The 19015-nt window shown below is 52.6% G+C and overlaps 1 protein-coding gene across 3 annotated transcripts in view; it reads right to left on the reverse strand.

Annotated features, from left to right (window-relative positions):
- Positions 1–7349: 7349 nt before the first annotated feature.
- PFKFB4 (6-phosphofructo-2-kinase/fructose-2,6-biphosphatase 4) overlaps positions 7350–19015 on the reverse strand; it is a 44656-nt gene continuing 32990 nt past the window's right edge. For 2 of the 3 annotated variants that reach the window (XM_059939556.1, XM_059939558.1), the window contains 5 exons: positions 16292–16396; positions 14699–14828; positions 14531–14593; positions 13614–13678; positions 9308–11801 (listed from right to left, as the gene is read on the reverse strand). In XM_059939556.1, coding sequence (XP_059795539.1) covers positions 11742–11801; positions 13614–13678; positions 14531–14593; positions 14699–14828; positions 16292–16396 — 423 coding nt within the window. In that variant the 3' untranslated portion in view covers positions 9308–11741. Of the gene's footprint in view, positions 7409–9307; positions 11802–13613; positions 13679–14530; positions 14594–14698; positions 14829–16291; positions 16397–19015 lie in introns of those variants that run through there. The other variant, XM_059939557.1, reaches the window with a different exon arrangement.

Consider the following 19015-nt stretch of genomic DNA (forward strand, 5'->3'; position numbering starts at 1 on the left):
CGGAGGGGGTCTCCGAGGGGATCTGCTGCCTAGCACTTGAGTGCCTGTTGGGTCCTGCTGGCAGGGCGGACACAGCCCCTCCCCGCTCCTGGGGTTCCTCACTTGCCCCGGGCATCCTCGCTCCCCAGGAGGTACCTGAGGACCAAGTGGGGTGGCTCGGGGACAGGGCCCAGAGCAGACCTCCACACACAGTAAGACCCTAACAGACGCTGGTTCCCTTCTGAAAGCCTAGTTCGGAGGCTTCCGGGGACCCCATCTCTGAGGACACGCTATCACCCTGCCTCCTGCTGTGACACCCCTACCCCCGTGGTTACTCTACCCTGAGTCCAGGCAGGCTCACCCCTGCCTCAGGGCAAGCCTGGCTCCCATGGCCCGGTCTGAGGGAAAGGAACTGGCGGTTCCCAGACACACATTATACCATCACCTGCCTCAGGATTGGGCCAGCAGAATTGGGCCATCCTTGTCTGCTGCCAGAGCAGGGCTCTCACAAGGCACCCTGAGAAGCGGCCACGGCTAACAGGCCTCCACTGCCCCCTCACTGTGGGTCAGGGCATAATGGAGCAGGACCCTATGGGGACTTGCCCGGATAGACCCCCTCCCCCATATCCTCTGCTGTAGCTCCTCTCAGAAGTACCTAATCAGAAGTATCTGATGCACATTTCCTGAGTTGTTTTATAGATGCTAAAACTACCACCAAATGGAAGAAATTAACTACTTGATGATCATGAGCACCTAGCCCCAGGATTGATAATGTTAACACCTGTGACATGGCCCTGTTACTTCACCATCAACCAATCAGAGAATTGTGCACATGCTGATCACATACCCTGTGACTCCCCTCCTTCACCTGGCCTTTAAAAACACTTTGTCGAAACCCATGGGGAGTTGGGGTGTTTTTTTAAAACAGTTTTTTTTTTTAAATTATTTATTTATTTATTTTTGGCTGCATTGTGTCTTAGTTGTGGCACACAGGCTTCTCTCTAGTTGTGGTGTGGGCTCAGTAGTTGTGGCGCATGGGCTTAATTGCTCTGTGGCATGTGGGATCTTAGTTCCCCAATCAGGGATTGAACCCATGTCCCCTGCATTGGAGGGTGGATTCTTAACCACTGGACCACCAGGGAAGTCCCACTGGGGGTGTTTTGAGCACTAGCTGCCCTGGACTCCTTGCTTGGCACCCTGCAATAAACGCTGCACTTTCCTTCACCACAGCCTAGTGTCAGTAGATTGGCTTTACTGCACTCAAGTCAGCAGACCCAAGTTTGGTTCTCAGTAACGAGTCCCCGCAGAGTCAGGGATAGGGAGCTGGACTACTGTCTTAGTCCCTTGGGGCGGCTATAACAAAACATCATAGATTCAGTTATAAATGACAAACATTTATTTCTCACAGTTCTGTAGATTGGGAATTCCAAAATCAGGGTATCAGCTCATCTGTGTCCATTTAGAGCCTACTTCCTACCTAGTTCACAGATGACTTCTTTTCCCTGTGTTCTCAGGTGGCAGAAGAGGCAAAGGAGCTCACTGGGGCCTCTTTTATGAGTGCACCAATCCCATTCATGAGGGCTCCACCCTCATGGTCTAGTCACTTCCCAAAGGCACCACCTCCAAATACCATCACCTTGGGAGTCAGCAGTTAAACATGTGAATCTGAGGGGACACAAACATCCAGTCTATGGCAAGCATTCTTTTTTTGCCCAGGGTTTCTGACCTGCTGCCCACTCTGCACCTGCCACAGTTAAACTCATTACACTCAAGGCAGAAAACATGAAGTATCACACTAACCAGGCCCCTGAGCCAGTGTGTACATCCGGCGTGCCACCACGTTTCTCACCTGAGCGCGGGGGCTTCACGTAACAAGGCGTGAGGCCCGAGGAGACAACTCGGGATGCCCTCAGTGCAGTTCCCCAGACCTAGGAGGCTAGGGTCCTCCTCTGGGCCTGGTTCCTCCATGGTCCCCCTCACCACTGGTCAGAGGGACTCAAGACTCAGCATGCTGTGCTGGGCACACTGTGGGGGCAGAGGGGTGACTGCCCCCAGGCAGGATGAGGGGCCCTCCCTGACACAGCCCAGCCTCATCCCAACCGGCTGCCTCTGCCCCCTCAGCTCCACAGTCTGAAGCTGAGCACCGCCCAGGTCCCCCTTCCCCACGCACAGTGGCCACCACACACTCCCCTCCATGTCCACCTCGCCAGCCACCTTCTGAGGCCTGTTTCACACCATGGGTGCCCCGCCTTGCGCCTCCCACAGACTTGGTTTCTCTTCATAACTCAGTCCCTGCCCCCAGTCAAACTCCTAAGAGTTGTCCTTTTTTTTTTTCTAATTTTTACTGGGGGACTTCCCTGGCTGTCCAATGGTTAAGACTCCATGCTTCCACCACAGGGGGTACGGGTTCAATCCCTGGTCAGGGAACTAGGATGCCGCATGCCACGTGGCCAAAATAAATAAATAAATAAATAAATAAATAAATAAATAAATAAATAAATTTGTATTGGAGTAGAGTTGATTTACAATGTTGTGTTAGTTTCAGGTGTACAGCATAGTGATTCAGTTATACATATATCCACTTTTTTTTAGATTATTTTCCCATATAGGCCATTACAGCTAAGAGTTGTCCTTTCTCACCTCCCATCGCCTGCCTTTGGCCTCTCATCCCCATCTAGGGGCTTCTCTCCTGGCCTAGTCCTCCCTGACCTTTTCACTATTGGGTTCCCTCATGCCCCCTCATCTTCCCACACCTCAAAGACACCCGTGTTAAACCTTCATGGTTGAGCATAGTGGCGGCTCCAGGACCCACCCAGAGCTGTGCATGGGCAGGAGGGGGTGAGGCCAGGAACACCCAGCGGCTTGGAAGTCACAGCCACGCATCCAGCATGCATGTGCCCATGTGTGTGTTCCGGGGGGGTGAGGGGGAGCGGGAACGGGCAGGGGTCCCTGTGAACAAGGCCTATGAAGCTGGAAACTGTCACTTCCACAGGTTGCCCGAGGAAATCTGCTTCTCCCGGACAGAAACCAAGCTCCCTGTGCCAAACTTCGGGGTCTCAACAAGACTGAGGAGTCCCATGTCCATGTAAGGACCCAGACCAGCTGGACTAGCTCAGCAAAACAATGCCAGGCCACAGGTGAGGGGCCGGCAGCTGGGGACCTTTGTGCTTGGCTCCGCCCCCTCAGACAACCTTTCTTATCAGGCCCCGCCCCACCCCCTTTCATTCCAGTAGGTGCCCTCCCCTCCTGCTTGAGGCAGACCCTACCTTAAATTCTGCCCCTTCCCCATCTGGCCTACCTGAAAGGCTCACACTTTATCTCAGGGCACAGCCCTCTGTGCCTCTTGTCGTCCTGTCCCAGGCTGGTGGCACCTCAGGCCCTCCCCTATGTCCTCACCCTCTCCCTCTGTATTTCTCCCTCACACTGCCTGCTGATGTCCTGGACCATCTGTTTGTCACCTTCCTTACCTCCCACCCACACCTCTCCTCTGGCCCTCCCCACTGCTCATATGCTCACCACCCACCAGCATCCCAAGGCACAGTGGACCCTGCCCTGCCCTCCCAGCCCTTTTGGCCTCCTGTGCCCATCCACCACCATCCTTGCCCTGAGGACTCCCAGAACTCCATCTCCAAAGACCTCCTCGGCTTCCACGGGAAACTCATTGTCCCCAAACCTCTGTCCCCATCTCTGCCTGGTCACCCAGGCATGCTGCCCAACTCTCTCCACGCTCTGCCACTTTCACCTCCAGAACATTCTTTTGCCCACCACTGACCCAGCTCTGAACTCACCTGCTCCCCTCAATGCTTCCTGTGTGGATCTCCCTAAACTACAAGTCAGTCACACACCCTCACTCTAAACCCTGCAATGGTTCCCTGTATCTCTTAAGACAAAATCCTGATTTCAGTCCCACAGCACTGAATGGGGCTCCTTGTGCTTCCTTGCTCTCAGCACCCACCACGTGCATTCCACCACCTTCTCTGGCTCCCAACTTAAACACCTCCTCCTCCAGGAAGCCTCTCAAGATGCCAAGTCTGGGTTAGGGCTCCCCTCAGTGTTCCCACAGCCCTTGTGACCCCCCAGCCCAGCACCAAACCTTGGGTTATGTGGGTGTCTTCTGCTACTTTGCGGGCTAAGTGGGGCTGGGACTATGTTTTCTGTATCCAACACAGGGCCATGCACACGGCAGGTGTTGGATAACAACTGGAAAAGGAAATAAAGGATCTCCTCTAGCCCATTGACCACTTTCCCCTGAGCACCAGCCCGGAAACCGCTCCCCCTGGGGGATGGGCTGCCTCAGCCTCCCCAGTCCCCTCTGTGGGTTCTACCCAACACCACTCCCACCGCCCTAGCACGCATCATGCTGGACTATAGCTGTCTGTGCATCTACCTCCCTACCAACCACATCAACCTCAGTGCTGATGCCCATAGTAGATGCCTGTCCAGGCCCGTCTTCTACTTTTCCCTCCACATCCACCCCCTATCCCACCCTGTCCTGGGGTTCCCTCTTTCTCTTTCTCTCTTCTCGTAGTCAGTCGTCAGGCTTAGGCAACAGAAGGCAGTTAAGTTGCAGGAGATCCATCAGAGGGTGGGAGGAGAGTGCATGAATGGTGCTGTTCCTTCCCTACTCCTTCCCCAAAGCTCCTGTGGGCCTTCAGACACACCACACCCCACCGCCAACACCACCCGCTCCACCCTCACAGCCACAGCTCGTGTGTCCCTCCATTCAGGGCCATAATGCTGAGAAATTGAGATTTTTATCTTGAGAGCCCCAGGGAGTGACTGATTTAAGAGATCCCTCTGGTAGACAGATTACAGTAGAAACTGAACAGGAGTGGAGGTCGGGTGTTGGCTCCCACCAGGTTCCACTAACCCTTCCCCTCCTGGGCCTTGACCCTGTGGGTTGTGGACAGGGAATGTTGCCTGACTTTCCTGTAACCAAAGAATGTTGCCCACTATCCCAGTTCTACAAGAATCAAGCCATTAGCCACTGCAGCAACCCACGGATGGTGCACCTGAGAGGAATTCAGGATGGAGAAAAACAGGAAGCGTTCTGTGCTTTGGATACTGACCCTAGATAGTTAAGATGCATATCAAAGGAATAATTTCAATGAACCCAGGTCCTTGCATGTTCCCATACATAGAAAAACATTAACTTGAGATGTCTGTTCTTTGTGATTAGTAATCTTGATGTTCAACTACATATTTTTGTTTTTGTTCTTCCCACAAAAAAACTCCTGTAGATCCTGGCTCCTCCCTTATCTCTTCAGAGCAATTCCTCAGAGCTTTCTGAGAGGCTGTCTTCTGGGCTTTAGTCCTCAGTAAGGTCCCACACAACTTTTAGGTTGTGCATTTTTCTTCAGTCCACAAGGCCTAGGGAAGGAAAGTGCTCCCAATGCTAGCCCCAGGTGCTGCCAACCGAATTCACCCACAGCTCCGTAAACGGCCCTTTTATTGGACTCTCCTCAAATACGCACAGTGTTAATAATGACTATTTTCTGGGACTTCCCTGGTGGCTCAGTGGATAAGACTCTGCACTCCCAGTGCAGGGGTCCCAGGTTCGATCCTTGGTCAGGGAACTAGATCCCACATGCATGCCGCAACTAAGGAGCCAGCAAGCCGCAACTAAGGAGCCCACCTGCCACAACTAAGACCCAGTGCAACCAAATAAATAAATAAATATTTTTTAAAAAGACTATTTTCTGCTGGGACTTTTATGTGGCAGTCAAGCTGTATGTGGGAACTCTGCATGGGGCCAAAGCAATACCCAATGATGCTCAGAAAGCCCAGTGTCCCACGGTGTGGGTGGCCGGGTGTGGGTGGCATCAGCCTAGGACTGACCCACAGGGCCAGGAGTGTGAGAGCTAAGTAGAACACAGCTCTCCTGCCATTCCTCTTCACCAGCACCTGGGCTCCCTTCCTCCATTTCAGAAGGCAGAAATGCCAGACATCCACTTCCCAGCTTCCTTTGCCCGAGGCCCAGCCAACCAGATGTACCCTCCTTGGAATCAGATGTACCTTCCCTCGAGTCAGACGTACCTTCCCTGGAGTGTGCCTAGTGGGCTGGTGACCAGAGCCTCTGCAGTGGTGGGGGTCACGGCAGCCAGGTAGCAGCATGCAGTGTCTGCCAAAGCAGAACTGTGCCCTGGGCATGGCCTCTTCGTCTTGTCCTCCTGTACCCTTGGTGGTTCTGGGAGCCACACAAGTTCATTTTCATAAATTCCATTTCTGATTATGTTGGGCAGAGTCAGTTTCCTCCAACTGACAAAGTTGTCAGCAGGTGACCAGGGAAATGGGGGTGCATCCGGAGTAGACGTTTGCCTGGCTGGAGCTAAAGGCCGTGGAAATCCAGCCAGGATGAAAGGAAAGCCTTTGGCAACCCCAGCAGGCTGAGGAGACAGAGCTAGTACAGCCATCACCGGTGGTGTGGTACAGATCTTCCACGACTTACGATGGGGTTACTGATAAAACCCCTGTAAGCGGAAAATGTATTTACTACATCCAGGACATTGGTCGCCTCCTCAGTGAGGACTTCATACAACCCTGAACCATGCCCTCGGCTCTGTCCCAGCACCCTCTAATACACTACTTACCTCTTTACTGTGTCTTCCACCACTAGAATGTCAGCTCTGTGAGGGAGGGAGTTTGCCCCTGTGCTTACTGCTATATTCCTACTGCTTAGCACATGGTAGGCGCTTAATGCATTAAGTTAATGAATTAAGTGAAATGAAGATGCATATGAAAGAATAAGAGGAATCAGACTGCAACCAACCTCCAGCCCTTCTCCACCTCCCTTGCCCACTGAAGCAAGGTGTCCTCCCCTGAGACCTCATGAGGGAGTTACTTTGCAAGGGGAGTCAACTCTTCTCATGCCCCTCCTCCCCAACTCCTTAAACTAGAGATGGATACCAGCATGTCTGGAGACCTTATTACAAAGTCAGACCCAGAGGGGATGGCTTATGTATCAAAAGAATTTAAGACTTTGGTATTTTACATTAGCTAAAATATACACACTATGCAGGGGTGGGGGGTGGGGGGGGGCAGGGAAAGACCGAGGCCCTAGACCATGGAGATAAGAACATCAGCTTAGATAGGGTGGACTTTATCAATGCAGGTGAGCTTGCCAGGAACTTTGGATTCAATGTGCAGTCTTAAGCTACTGCGGGTTGTTCTGCCTGTCTATTTGGTTGGTTGAAATGAAAACAGGGTCTCACTAAATGCAATTGAGATGCCAAATGCTCCCTGGTGTAACGTAGAGGAAAGAACCCAAGGCCTCAGGAAGATTCACTCATTCATTCAAAGTAAGTGTTGGACTGAATTTATCAGGGACAACTCACCTTTTCCCTGAGTCCCTGGAGACGACCCAGAAGATACTCCCTTCACCAAGGCCCTAGGAAGTTCATCGCTGAGAAGTTTCCATTTGCCAGGGCTGCTGTAACAAAGTACCACACCCTGAGTGGCTCAAACAACAGAAACTTACTGTCTCATAGTTCTGGAGGCTGGAAGTTTGAAGCCAGGATGTCAGCAGGATCCATGCTGTCTCTGAAGTTGCTGGGGAATTTTGGATTAGGGGCGCACCCTACTCCAGTATGACTTCATCTTAATTTATGACACCTGCAACCACCCTATTTCCACATAAGGTCACATTATGAGGTATCGGGGGTTAGGTCTTCACTGTATTAATTTGGGGGACACAATTTGACTCATAAGTACCATAGTCACGGCTGTCCATGGGTCAGAGATTCTGGTTGGAGACACTATAGTTGAAATGCCTCCTTGATTTCAATGCAGATACCAGGATCTTTGGCAGGATCACCAGGCCCCTAGGACAAAAACTGGTAGGGAGGTCAGTAGAGCCCTACTGGATGTGTATGACAAAAGAACTAGAGGGCTGACCACCAGAGACCTGACTGCAGAGGATAGGATCTCTCACCAATTTTCCAGATAAGATCAGTTCACAAACCCAGGGGCCCTTGAAGGAAGTGGGGTGGGTGCCCTTTAAGGTGGGCCCTGTGAAGACAGCCCAGCTTCATGCTGGTACTTTCCCCACAACCCTTCCTAAAGAGACCTGTAGCCATTAGCCAGAGTTTGGCAGATACCACTTCTGGTCTACCCCATTTTCCACTTTTAATAGAACAGTTTTTGTTTAAACAACAATGTGTCCAGTCCCAGGGGATGAATAATGATTGGTCTAAACCAAACATGGCAACTCGCCTTTACAGGTGATAATTATATTTTATTAATATATAATATACAATCATAGTATAAATATAATTCAAATGTTGCTGAAACCTATGTTTTTGTAACAATATTTCATTCTATCCAAATATCCTCTGATCCTACCTGATGGCCACTGTTTCCCAGCAACCCAAAATGCTACAAAATTCTTCAACCTAACCATATATAATCGCTCTTTCTAGGTTGTGGTAGAACAGTGAACCTGAAGAAAAATTCTGATAGTGTTATATTTCATTCCTTCTGTTGTTGCTTTGCTGTTAAAATCTTCAAAACCTTCAGAAAGTGCAAGGAAGCCTCTACGGAGGTCAGGTATCCACTCCAGGAACTCTGTGCCCGGAGACAGGGTGGGGACCATTCAGCGGTCCCCCAACCTCACCTACCTGGAAGACAGTCATAGCTGATATCCCTCTGAGCCTGGGGATGAAGCCCAGGGGTTCCTGTCATCCACTGTGACACAGCCGCCCTCTGCCCTGACACACTAGGAAAGGCAAATGCCCAGCATTGTTATGTCCACGGAGGAAGACCCCTGCAACACCCCAGCCCCAGGGCAGAAGGTGTAGAAAGTCCAACAAGATTCTGAGGCATGGGGAGGAGGAGGGATAAATTAGAAGCTTGGGATTTACATATACATACTACTATATATAAAATAGATGACAAGGACCTACTGTATAGCACAGGGAACTCTACTCAATATTCTGTGATCACCTATATGGGAAAAGAATCTGAAAAAGAATGAATACATGTATACGTATAACTGAATCACTATGCTGTACACCTGAAACTAACCCAACATTGTAAATCAACTATACTCCAATAGGACATGGGTTCGAGCCCTGGTCCGGAAAGATCCCACATGCCACAGAGCAACTAAGCCCGTGCACCACAACTACTGAGCCTGTGCTCTAGAGCCCGCAAGCCACAACTACTGAGCCCACATGCCACAACTACTGAAGCCCGCGTGCCTAGAGCCTGTGCTCCGCACCAAGAGAAGCCACGGCAATGAGAAGCCCACGCACCGCAAGGAAGAGTAGCCCCCGCTCGCCACAACTAGAGAAAGCCTGCACGTAGCAACAAAGACCCAACGCAGCCAAAATTAAAAATAAATAAATAAATTTATTAAAAAAAACAACAACTATACTTCAATAAAATTTTTTTTTAAATGCAAAAGGAAAAAAAAAATTCTGAGGCATAGGAAAGGGTGCCCCTTGTCATCATCTTCCCCACGCCAGAAGTGACAAAGAACACCAGAGAATCAGCCAGCACGCTCCACCCACAGCCTTGTGCAGGCCCTCCATCCTCGACCCAGCCTCTGGTTCCCCTCTCCAGGGATGCCAGTATTTGGGACCCACATTTCCAGGGACCCTACGTCTGTTTCTGTCTCAGTGGTGAGGGCCCAGCAACCTAGGTCAGCCCAGAGAAAACCCGGGCCCTGCCCAGGGCTCACTCCAGGGCAAGACGGTTTCCGCTCCAGGGATGGGTAGTCATGGGGGTGGGAGGTGGACCAAGGATCCCATACAGACCTGTTGGGAGGGAGCACAGCACAGGGGTTTGCAGAGCCGCTGGAAAGAACTTCACCAGTGGCGAGCTGGCCACACGACACAACCTTAGATTGTTCTTTTTTTAAGAAGTATTTATTGCAAAGAATGTTGGACACAGTGTGATGTGTGGCTGAGATTCAACAACATCCATTCCAGGGCGAGCAGGAAACATGTCTGCAACAGGAGCACATCAACCGTCCTGGCTACAACCGGGCAGCCAGCCAGGTGGACGGCTGCCCATGCAGAGCCGGCCCAGGGTGAGCCCTGCTGGGATCCCAGACTTCCCTCTGCCCCATCCCAGTCCTTGTGACACGTCTCCAGTAGCTCCTGGCTGCCCTCTGGACAGAGAGAAAGGGCCTCGCTGGTCTCACCTCAGCCAGCCTGAGGTCTTGGAGAGGTGGTGACATCTAGATGTACATGCCGCTGACCAAAGGGACCTGCTATGGCCAACAACTGAGCATGACCAAAAGTCACCAATACTCTGGCGGACATGGAAGCAAAGGCTGCAGTCCCCACATCCCAAAGGCAGTGGTGTGGTCCTCTGGCCCTGGGTCTAAGGGGCCTGGGGTTCTGACAGGAGATAAGTCCAGAAGGAGGGCCCTGCCACGGCTCTGTCCTGGACATCTCTCCACCCATGTCTGTCCATAGCTGCTGTGGCACTCGAGGCCGAGAGACCATCAGCCTGGGCCAGGGACACAGGATCCTGGGGCCTGACTTCACCAAGGACCACCACCTGTGGACAGCAGCGCATCCAACTACAAATCCACACACTTCCTCACCCAGCCTCACAACTTGCTGGCCAGCCTGTTCTCCCAGCTACAAAATGGGAGCCGGAACCCGCGGCCCAGCCCAACTCCCTGGGCCCAAAAGAACTCAGGGGCGTGACAGGTGGCAGGCTTCCCGAGGTCATTTTCATCAGGCTCCTGTGTACAAGAATCAGAAGCTGGGAAAATCCTGCCCTGGCCGGGGGCTGCCTCCAGCTCTGGGCTTTCCTGTGCTTAGTCCCGCGGGTAGAGGTCAACAAACGCCAGGACGGGCTTTGCAGGACCATGAAAGCTTTTCCGAATCCTTCACAGCAAATGCAGGTCCCTGCCACCAGTGTACACTCTTGTGTGGACACAGGCAGCAGTGGGCAAGGTAGCCCAGTGGCATGGCTGGGAGAGGAAGATGAGAGGGCAGCCTCTCCCTCGAGCACTGGGAAGGGCGACTCATACAACTGTCCCGTCTTCACATCTTTCTTTACGTGTTGCACCATGAGAGCAGTTGGAGAGGGGTGGCCTTGGCTACCAGCTCCCACGAGTATTCCAGTGTAGGCATAATTGGGAACGGGTAATTGCAAACACCCCGATGCCTGCATGTTTCTGTGCATTCCCATGTGCTGAAGTGAACACACTGCTTTCCTGAGCGTCCACAAATGCAGACGCACGGACCCAAGGGTCTGGCCAGTGGAGGTGGCTGCCTTGGCGGAAGCTCTTCAGTTCCTGGCGAGGCAGGATGGGGAGGGCTCTTTCCCGCTTACTGAGGCAGCAGCAGCTCATGAACACCTTACCTCTGGCTCAGGAAGTGGCCAAAGAGAGGGCAGCAGAGCCCTGGCAGGGGTCCCCAGGTCTACCCAGGCAGCTCGGCCTCAGTGGGTGGAAACATCACAGCAAGTGCTTTCCGTTTCACATTTTTGGGTTTCACACTTCACAAAGCCCACCCGGCCGGTGAGAGAGAACAGAAGGATCAGGGGCTGGGAAACCTCTCACCAGCCCGGTGCAGACGCAGTCAGGCCAAGTGGTTTTTTAGCAGCAGGTTGGGCACCGCATACAACCCTGTCGCTGTCAACAAGGAAACAGGTGGGCTGGGGCAGGGATTCTGGGTGCCACCAGCCATGCATGGCTTTGAGGGTGTTCCTGTGTGGTGACTGTCACACAGAGCAGAGGGCCTGGAATGACCTCGTCCACAGAGATCAACACCTGCCCGCGGGTTGCAGTGGACGACACACGGTCACTGGTGAGCAGGGACCGTGACAAGGGCTTCCTCCGGAGGCCGAGAGATGTCTACATTCTGCACAAAATTAAACACACAGAACACTGACCCTCTGCCAAGGACAGACAGTCACCACTATCTGCTTTGCTCATCGCTATGGCCGCTGGACTCACATTCTCACCCCGAGGAGCCCCGGCCACAGGACTTAGACCCCGACCTTTCCTAAGAGCCGGGGTCAAGAGCCTCTTGACACGTGGTGGGTGACAAACACCAGAATAAAGGTGGGGGATGAAGGACACCTCCAGTTCCTGCTTGCTCCTTGCAGGCAGGTCAGGCATTACCCAGAGTGAGGCCATCCCCGCCTCCTGCCGCAGGTCTGGGTCAGGTGGGGAGAAACAGCTGGCTGGGAAGGGGACCAGCTCCTGAGGGTGCCCTCCTCCAGGCTATGTCGGTGTGTCGGTGGACAGGTGTCAGATATGGCCCCAGCAGCCTGCGGACATCTCCTGTTCTACAGCCTGGTCTGTCCCCTGAGAGCTGGGGCACAGGGCCCCCTGCATCTCCTGAACAGCCCCCCTCCCCTGCCTCAGCTGCAGAGCCCAGTTCTGTCCACAGCCGGCTGAGTTCAGGGCATCTCAGGCCTAAGGGATGGGGGTCAGAGACTTCCCTCAACTCTGTAAGACTACGTGATCCTATGTGATCCCTGATCTTGGTGGCCCAACGGAGCAGGTCACCAATGACCTGGGCCACAGCCCAGATCTGCAGGGAGGGAAACATGGCCCCTTTGGCCACACTCCTGAGTTCACAGGGCTGGCCACTGGAATTGTAGGGGCAGGTGCAATTCTCACCGGGGGCAGGCTTCCCAAGGGCCCCTTTCTCACCACAACCTGTCCCCAAGGATGGGCCAGGACCTGGAGATCCTGCCCACCTTAAAAGGAACCATCCCAGAACCTGTGGCCAACAGAAGTTTGCCTCTCAGAAGCGCCTACCCAGAGACAGGCAGGGTGCCTGCCAACTACCCCATGGCCATGTTGACTCCTGCAAGTGGACCGGGGCACCAGCCCCTGATGCTTGCTGGGTCCAGGGGGCTCTTTCACCATCACCCTGTCAGTGCTGGGGGCCCAACGCCTTCTGGGCTTTCCTCAGCATGAGGGGCCTGTTGGGACATCTTCCCCTGAGACCTGTGTGTGCCAGACTGGGCCTGCATCGGACTCTCAGAGCAAACAGGGAAGAGGTTTACACAATGACTGGTTCTGGTGAGAGGAAGCAGCCTTAGGAAGTAGGAGGACACGTCCACACGCCTCAGCCTGCGGGGCCCAAGGCCTGCACCCTGGGCAGGGACCCAAGGCCCAGCACGTCCCATTGTGGGTGGCAGCAGGCATGACTAAGGCCCCAGGAGCCTTCCTGGTGCAACAGACTCTGGGAATGGGGCCCAGAGGGGGCGGTCCTGCTCTTGGCCTCAGTGGGAGAGGAAACCAACATGGCAGAAGGATCCCACACGGGCACGAAGTGCTTCTGGGCAACATTTCAAGGAGCTTCTATCTTTAACGCTGGGGGAACACAGAACAGAGACGTGTCCTTCCGCAGGAAGGTCTCTACGCAGCACCGAGACACCCTCAGCCTCTGCATGGCCCTTTCCGCAACAAAGCAGGACATTTTTCACTTTTACTTTTTAAAGGTGCTCAAGTTGGACAGGTGCTCATGAGGCCTGGGCTGGTGGGACATGGAAGCGCCTGACCCCTGTAGGCCTCTAGCCTCTGTTCTGGCCACAGCGTCACCCTGACAGAGAACTCAAGCTCACTCAGTAGATGCCCCAGCTGGGCCTGGCCCTGGGTTGCTGTGTCTGGACCCCCAGGAACATGCCCACCACCCCAGCAGTGACCCGGCTGCTACCTGAGGCCTGTCCCGGTGCGTGTTCACGGCCGCCACATTCAGGAATATGGACTCCACTTTACAACCTGCCAAAGGGAAGATGCAAATCCATTCCCCCTCCTGAAAGGCAGCTGAGCCACAGGGGTAGAAGCTTCTCTTGGGAGGAGGCCTCAGCCTCACTCCAGTCCTCCCACCTTAGGCAGCCGCGGAGGCCCCGTGAGGAAGCACTAGGCAGCGTGTCAGGCCCGAGCCTCTGGGCCACTGGCCGGCGCAGGCTCGCCGAGGAGCCCGGGCACCAGGCGCAGCCACGGTGAGGATGAGCGGCCCACCTCGGGGGCTGAGGGCGGTCTGAGAAGCAACAAGCCTAGCTCAGTGAGGGGCCACTACGCTGAGCAGACCCACACCCAGCCCCGTCTCACACACGAGGCGGGATCACCACGGTGCCAGGCGCTCAGTGCAAAGGGGGACGAGGCGATTAACACGCACTGGGATGACTTCAGCTGCCACTGAGCTTTACAGTGATTGTCCCGAGGGCACAACCACGTGACAGTGCCTCGTCCAGTGTTGAAGGGGAGGAGCCAGGACCCAGGAGGTTAGGAAGTTGCGTGAGGCCTCTGCCGGCAGAGCCCAAGGCAGAGGCGCATATTTTCAGGTCCGGGTCCTGGGGGCCGTGGGGCTTTCTGGGGGATTTTGGAGAAACCAGTAGAAAAGCCCTTCATGTGGGTGGGTAATGGTTAAGGAAGGATCATTGGGGAGGCTTCCTGTGGCCGCAGGAATTAAAACAAAAAAAATTAAAAAGCAAATTGGGAAAGGTGGTGGGGTGGAAGGAGGAGGAATGAGCATCTAATGAATTTTCAAGGGAGGGGTTTGCAGAAAATCACGGAACCCTGCAGAGAGCCAGTCTGGCAACCAGGTCAGCATGCGGGAAGCTTCTTTACCATAAGCCACAGGGGTCAGCTTCAGGACCGTGTGCAGCGGACACTTGAGGTAGGGCAGCTGTTCTGTGGACACAGACGGAGAGGGCTGGCACCAGGGATGCCCAGGTGACAGTCCCCTTCAATCTCTCACACACACACATCCCACCTCCCCAGGGGCAGCATCCGCACCTGCCGCCTTGTCAAGGAAGTAGGCCAGGAGGCAGCGCATCACAGCCTGGTGGCAGATGACCAGCACGTTCTCTTGCCGCTCCAGCTCCATGATGACAGGCTCGAGTCGCTGGACCAGGTCCTCATAGGACTGCAAGGGCAAGTAGGAAGCGTCCCTCAACCCAGCTCCAGGGGTAGGGATGGAGACGTTCTGGGTAGTGGGCTACCTTCTCCTGAACTCCTCACCATTCTGGCAGTCTGACAAAGGGATCACCTCCCCTATCCCAGGGCCAGGTCCCAGTAGGACCGAGAGGGCAGGGCTGGGGCTTAGGCTGCGTCCAAGGGGCCACCTCCGTGCCCATCCTGGGGCCCTTTGCTGAACCCTCAGCTGCTGGAATTCACATGCTGGCAACTGATGACAGGTGGAGAAGACACGGCTCCCTTCCTACCCAGCGCACGTGGAGTACACAGAACAAGGCTTGTGGGGAGGGGAAGCAAAACCCTCCCAAACTTGCCAGAGTGCAACCTGTCAGAATGCCTGAGCTCCCAGGAAGGACCCTCACAGTCTGCCTGCCCTGTACCTCCCCTGGGTGCCGTGAGGGAGCCCTTGGACCAACCCCGGTGACTGGCAGGTCTAGAGCTTTTCACTGGGAGACCCAGCCCTGGGGGTTCACCCCTGTTTGCACACAGTGAGCCATCCTTCAGAAAAAGAAAAGGCCTCAAGCTTGGAGCTGAGTTTGCCCCATGATTTGATTGGGAGTAATACCAACTTGTGCCAGCCCCTGGTATTTCTGGGGAAATCCTAGATTGCTTCTTTCAGCAACTAACTTCCCTACCAATTTCCCCCCTGTATTCTCAACTTTGAGCAGCCAGCTGCTTTGTTTCTTTTTACTGTTATCTGGTTTGGTTCTAAATCTGGGCTCTCCCTCACAGTATGATGTGGGGAAATATTAATGCTACCCGAAGCTGTCCTATTCCCGAGGACAGCACAGCATAGGCACCTGTGAGCCTGGCATTTGGGCGGGGGGTTTCTGCATGTGTACATGTATGTGTGTACGCAAACCTGTGTGTCTGTGGGAGGTATTTTTATTTGGCCACTGCCCCAGGTCACGTCCTAGAAGTGGGAGATACATGAGTCAAAGGTGACACTGTTTCTACCCGGGGCCTGGGCTGAGGCGAGAGCCAGTCTGAGGGGAGGTGACAGTGCAGGTGACTTATGGTAGCCACGACTCACCAGGGGAAAATGAATCCCTAGGTCTGGATTCAGGGCTAGGGGTGGTGTCTGCAGCTGCAGGGAGGATGGGGTCACCCTATGACACTTCCAGGGATGGGGAAAGTAAAGATGGGGAGTGATGGGAAACAGGGCTCCAGGAGGCCTCAGGGCTGGGATTCCTGGGCAGCACTGCTCACTCACCACCCAAGGAGGGGCCTGCAGCCTGGGCCACGCCTGAGAAGTGGTGGAGGTGACACACACACCCAGGCTGCCTACCTCTGAGGCCAGGCCCCTCCTGCTGCCCACGGAGCCTCTACAGAGCCCCTCGGGGCCCTCAGTCACAGGCGGTCCTCCCAGGCAGGCAGCAGGTGGCTGGGACTAAGCCCCCATATCCCACCTACCTCCCCCTTGGGGTACCGGTACCGGTACTTGTCCTGGTCTCGCAGGGCAAATTCCAGTGGATAATGATCCTGAATTTCCTCGTAGGTCATCTCCTCACAGACGCCCTAGGGAGACACCACATTCATCACACCGCCCACACCAGGCCCAGGGATCAGCCCTGTGTCAGGGGTAGGGCATTTCCTGGGCCACAGGGCCTCTCCCAGCTGGGAAGAGCAGGCACCCTGGGAACACTAAGCAGGGGCAGCCTCACATTTGGAGAAAGCTATCACACGTCTTTTCCACCCACCCATCGTCCATCCATCCAGTTTATGCCATAAAAATAAACACAGAAATGTTAACTATGTGTCTTTTCTAATGTGTCTTTTTGTCTTCTGTGCTATGGAAATACTACAGCAGAGTATGGATTATTGCACAGGCTATAAAGTAAGATTTCCCTTGTGTCATTCAGGATACACACACACGCACAGCATAGAGTATCGTATACAAATGCCATTTTAAAACAAAACAAAAGAGCCCAGGAAAATGTGTGGACTGACCGGTGTCAGTCCTTCTAAGGCTCAAGCCAAGAACCAGCACACAGGAGGTGCCCAGAGAGGAAGCAATAAAATGCCCGTAATAAAAAGCTGCTGGACTATTTACAATAGCCAGGTCATGGAAGCAACCGAAATGCCCATCGACAGATGAATGGATAAAGAAGATGTGGTACATATATACAATGGAATATTACTCAGCCATAAAAAGGAACGAAATTGGGTCATTTGTAGAGACGTGGATGGATCTAGAGACTGTCATACAGAGTGAAGTAAGTCAGAAAGAGAAAAACAAATATCATATATTAACGCATATATGTGGAACCTAGAAAATGGTACAGATGAACCGGTTTGCAGGGCAGAAATTGAGAGACAGATGTAGAGAACAAACGTATGGACACCAAGGGGGGAAAGCGGTGGTGGGGTGGTGGTGGTGGGGTGATGAATTGGGCGATTGGGATTGACATGTATACACTGATGTGTATAAAATTGATGACTTAAAAAAAAAAAAAAAAAAAAAAAATTGATGACTAATAAGGACCTGCTGTATAAAAAAATAAATAAAATAAAATTCAAAAAAAAAATATGTGAGAAACTATAAAGTGGGGGTCGGGAGAACAAACTGTGACACTACAATTCATAACACACACAATAAACAAATTATTCTGAAAAATAAAAAATAAAATCAAATAAAAAATAAAAAGCTGCTGGTTTCTACCTTTGTCCTCGGGGTTTTTTTCCTAGACAAAGCCTTGGGGGCAAAGTTGTCTATTAAAAAGGAAAGATGATGAGGAAAATTTAAACCTATAAATGCCTATATCAAAAAAGAAAGATCTGATATCACTAATCTAATCTTCTACCTTAAGATATTGGAGGGACTTCCCTGGTGGCACAGTGGTTAAGAATCCGCCTGCCAATGCAGGGGACACGGGTTCAAGCCCTGGTCCGGGAAGATCCCACATGCCGCAAAGCAACTAAGCCCGTGTGCCACAGCTACTGAAGCCCATGAGTGCCTAGAGCCCATGCTCTGCCACAAGAGAAGCCACCGCAATGAGAAGGCCACACACCGCAATGAGGAGTAGCCCCCGCTTGTCACAACTAGAGAAAAGCCTGTGCGCAGCAATGAAGACCCAACGCAGCCAAAAATAAATAAATAAATTAAAAAAAAAAAGATTAGGGGGATTCCCTGGCAGTCCAGTGGTTAGGACCCCATGCTTTCACTGCTGAGGGCCCGGGTTCAATCCCTGGTTGGGGAACTAAGATCCCACAAGCCACAGTGTGGCCAAAAAAAAAGTGATTAGGGTGATGGCTCAGAAGGAAGTGAAGGACAGTAGAGAAAGCCTCTATTGCGTTAGAGAATACGTATATTATCATGAACAGAACGTTGCTAGAAATATGAATGTTTAGGGATTCCTCTGGAGGTCCAGTGGTTAGGACTCCGTGCTTTCACTGCCGTGGCCCCAGGTTCAATCCTTGGTCAGGGAACTAAGATCACGCAAGCTGTGTGGCGCGGCCAAAAAAAAAAGAGAGAGAGAGAGAAAAGGCAATCTTTATCGTAAAGGAGCAGAGAACTTGGCTGAACTGTGTTCTAGTGTGGGCAGCTATAACAAAAAAGGCAGATAATGACAAGTGATAAGGAGGATGCAGAGAAATCAGAACCCTCATACACTGCTGGTGGGAATGTAAAATGGTGCGGCCACTTTGGAAAACAGCCTGGCAGTTTCTAACAAGCTTAAACGGAGTTAACATGGGGGACTCCCTGGCATCCCAGTGGTTGGGACTCTGTGCTTTCACTGCCAAGGGCCTGGGTTCAATCCCTGGTCAGGGAGCTAAGATCCCACAGGTCACACAGCACAGCCAAAATAAAAAAATAAAACAAACAAAAAAACATAGAGTTAACATATGACCTAGCAATTCCACTCCTGGCTATCTACCCAAGAGAAATGAAAACATGTCCACACAAAAACTTGTACGTTCAGAGCAACATCATTCCTAAAGCCAAAAAATGGAAACTATCCAAATGCCCATCGACTGGTGAATGGATAAATAACATGTGGTATATCCATACAATGGGATACTATTCAGCAATATACAGGAACAAAATACTGATACATTCTACCACAGGAGGAATGAAATGTCCAGAATAGGCCAATCTACAGAGACAGAAAACAGATTAGTGGTAGCCTAGGACTG

The sequence above is a fragment of the Balaenoptera ricei genome, chromosome 11, assembly GCF_028023285.1.
Source record: "Balaenoptera ricei isolate mBalRic1 chromosome 11, mBalRic1.hap2, whole genome shotgun sequence".
Taxonomy (NCBI): Eukaryota; Metazoa; Chordata; class Mammalia; order Artiodactyla; family Balaenopteridae; genus Balaenoptera; species Balaenoptera ricei.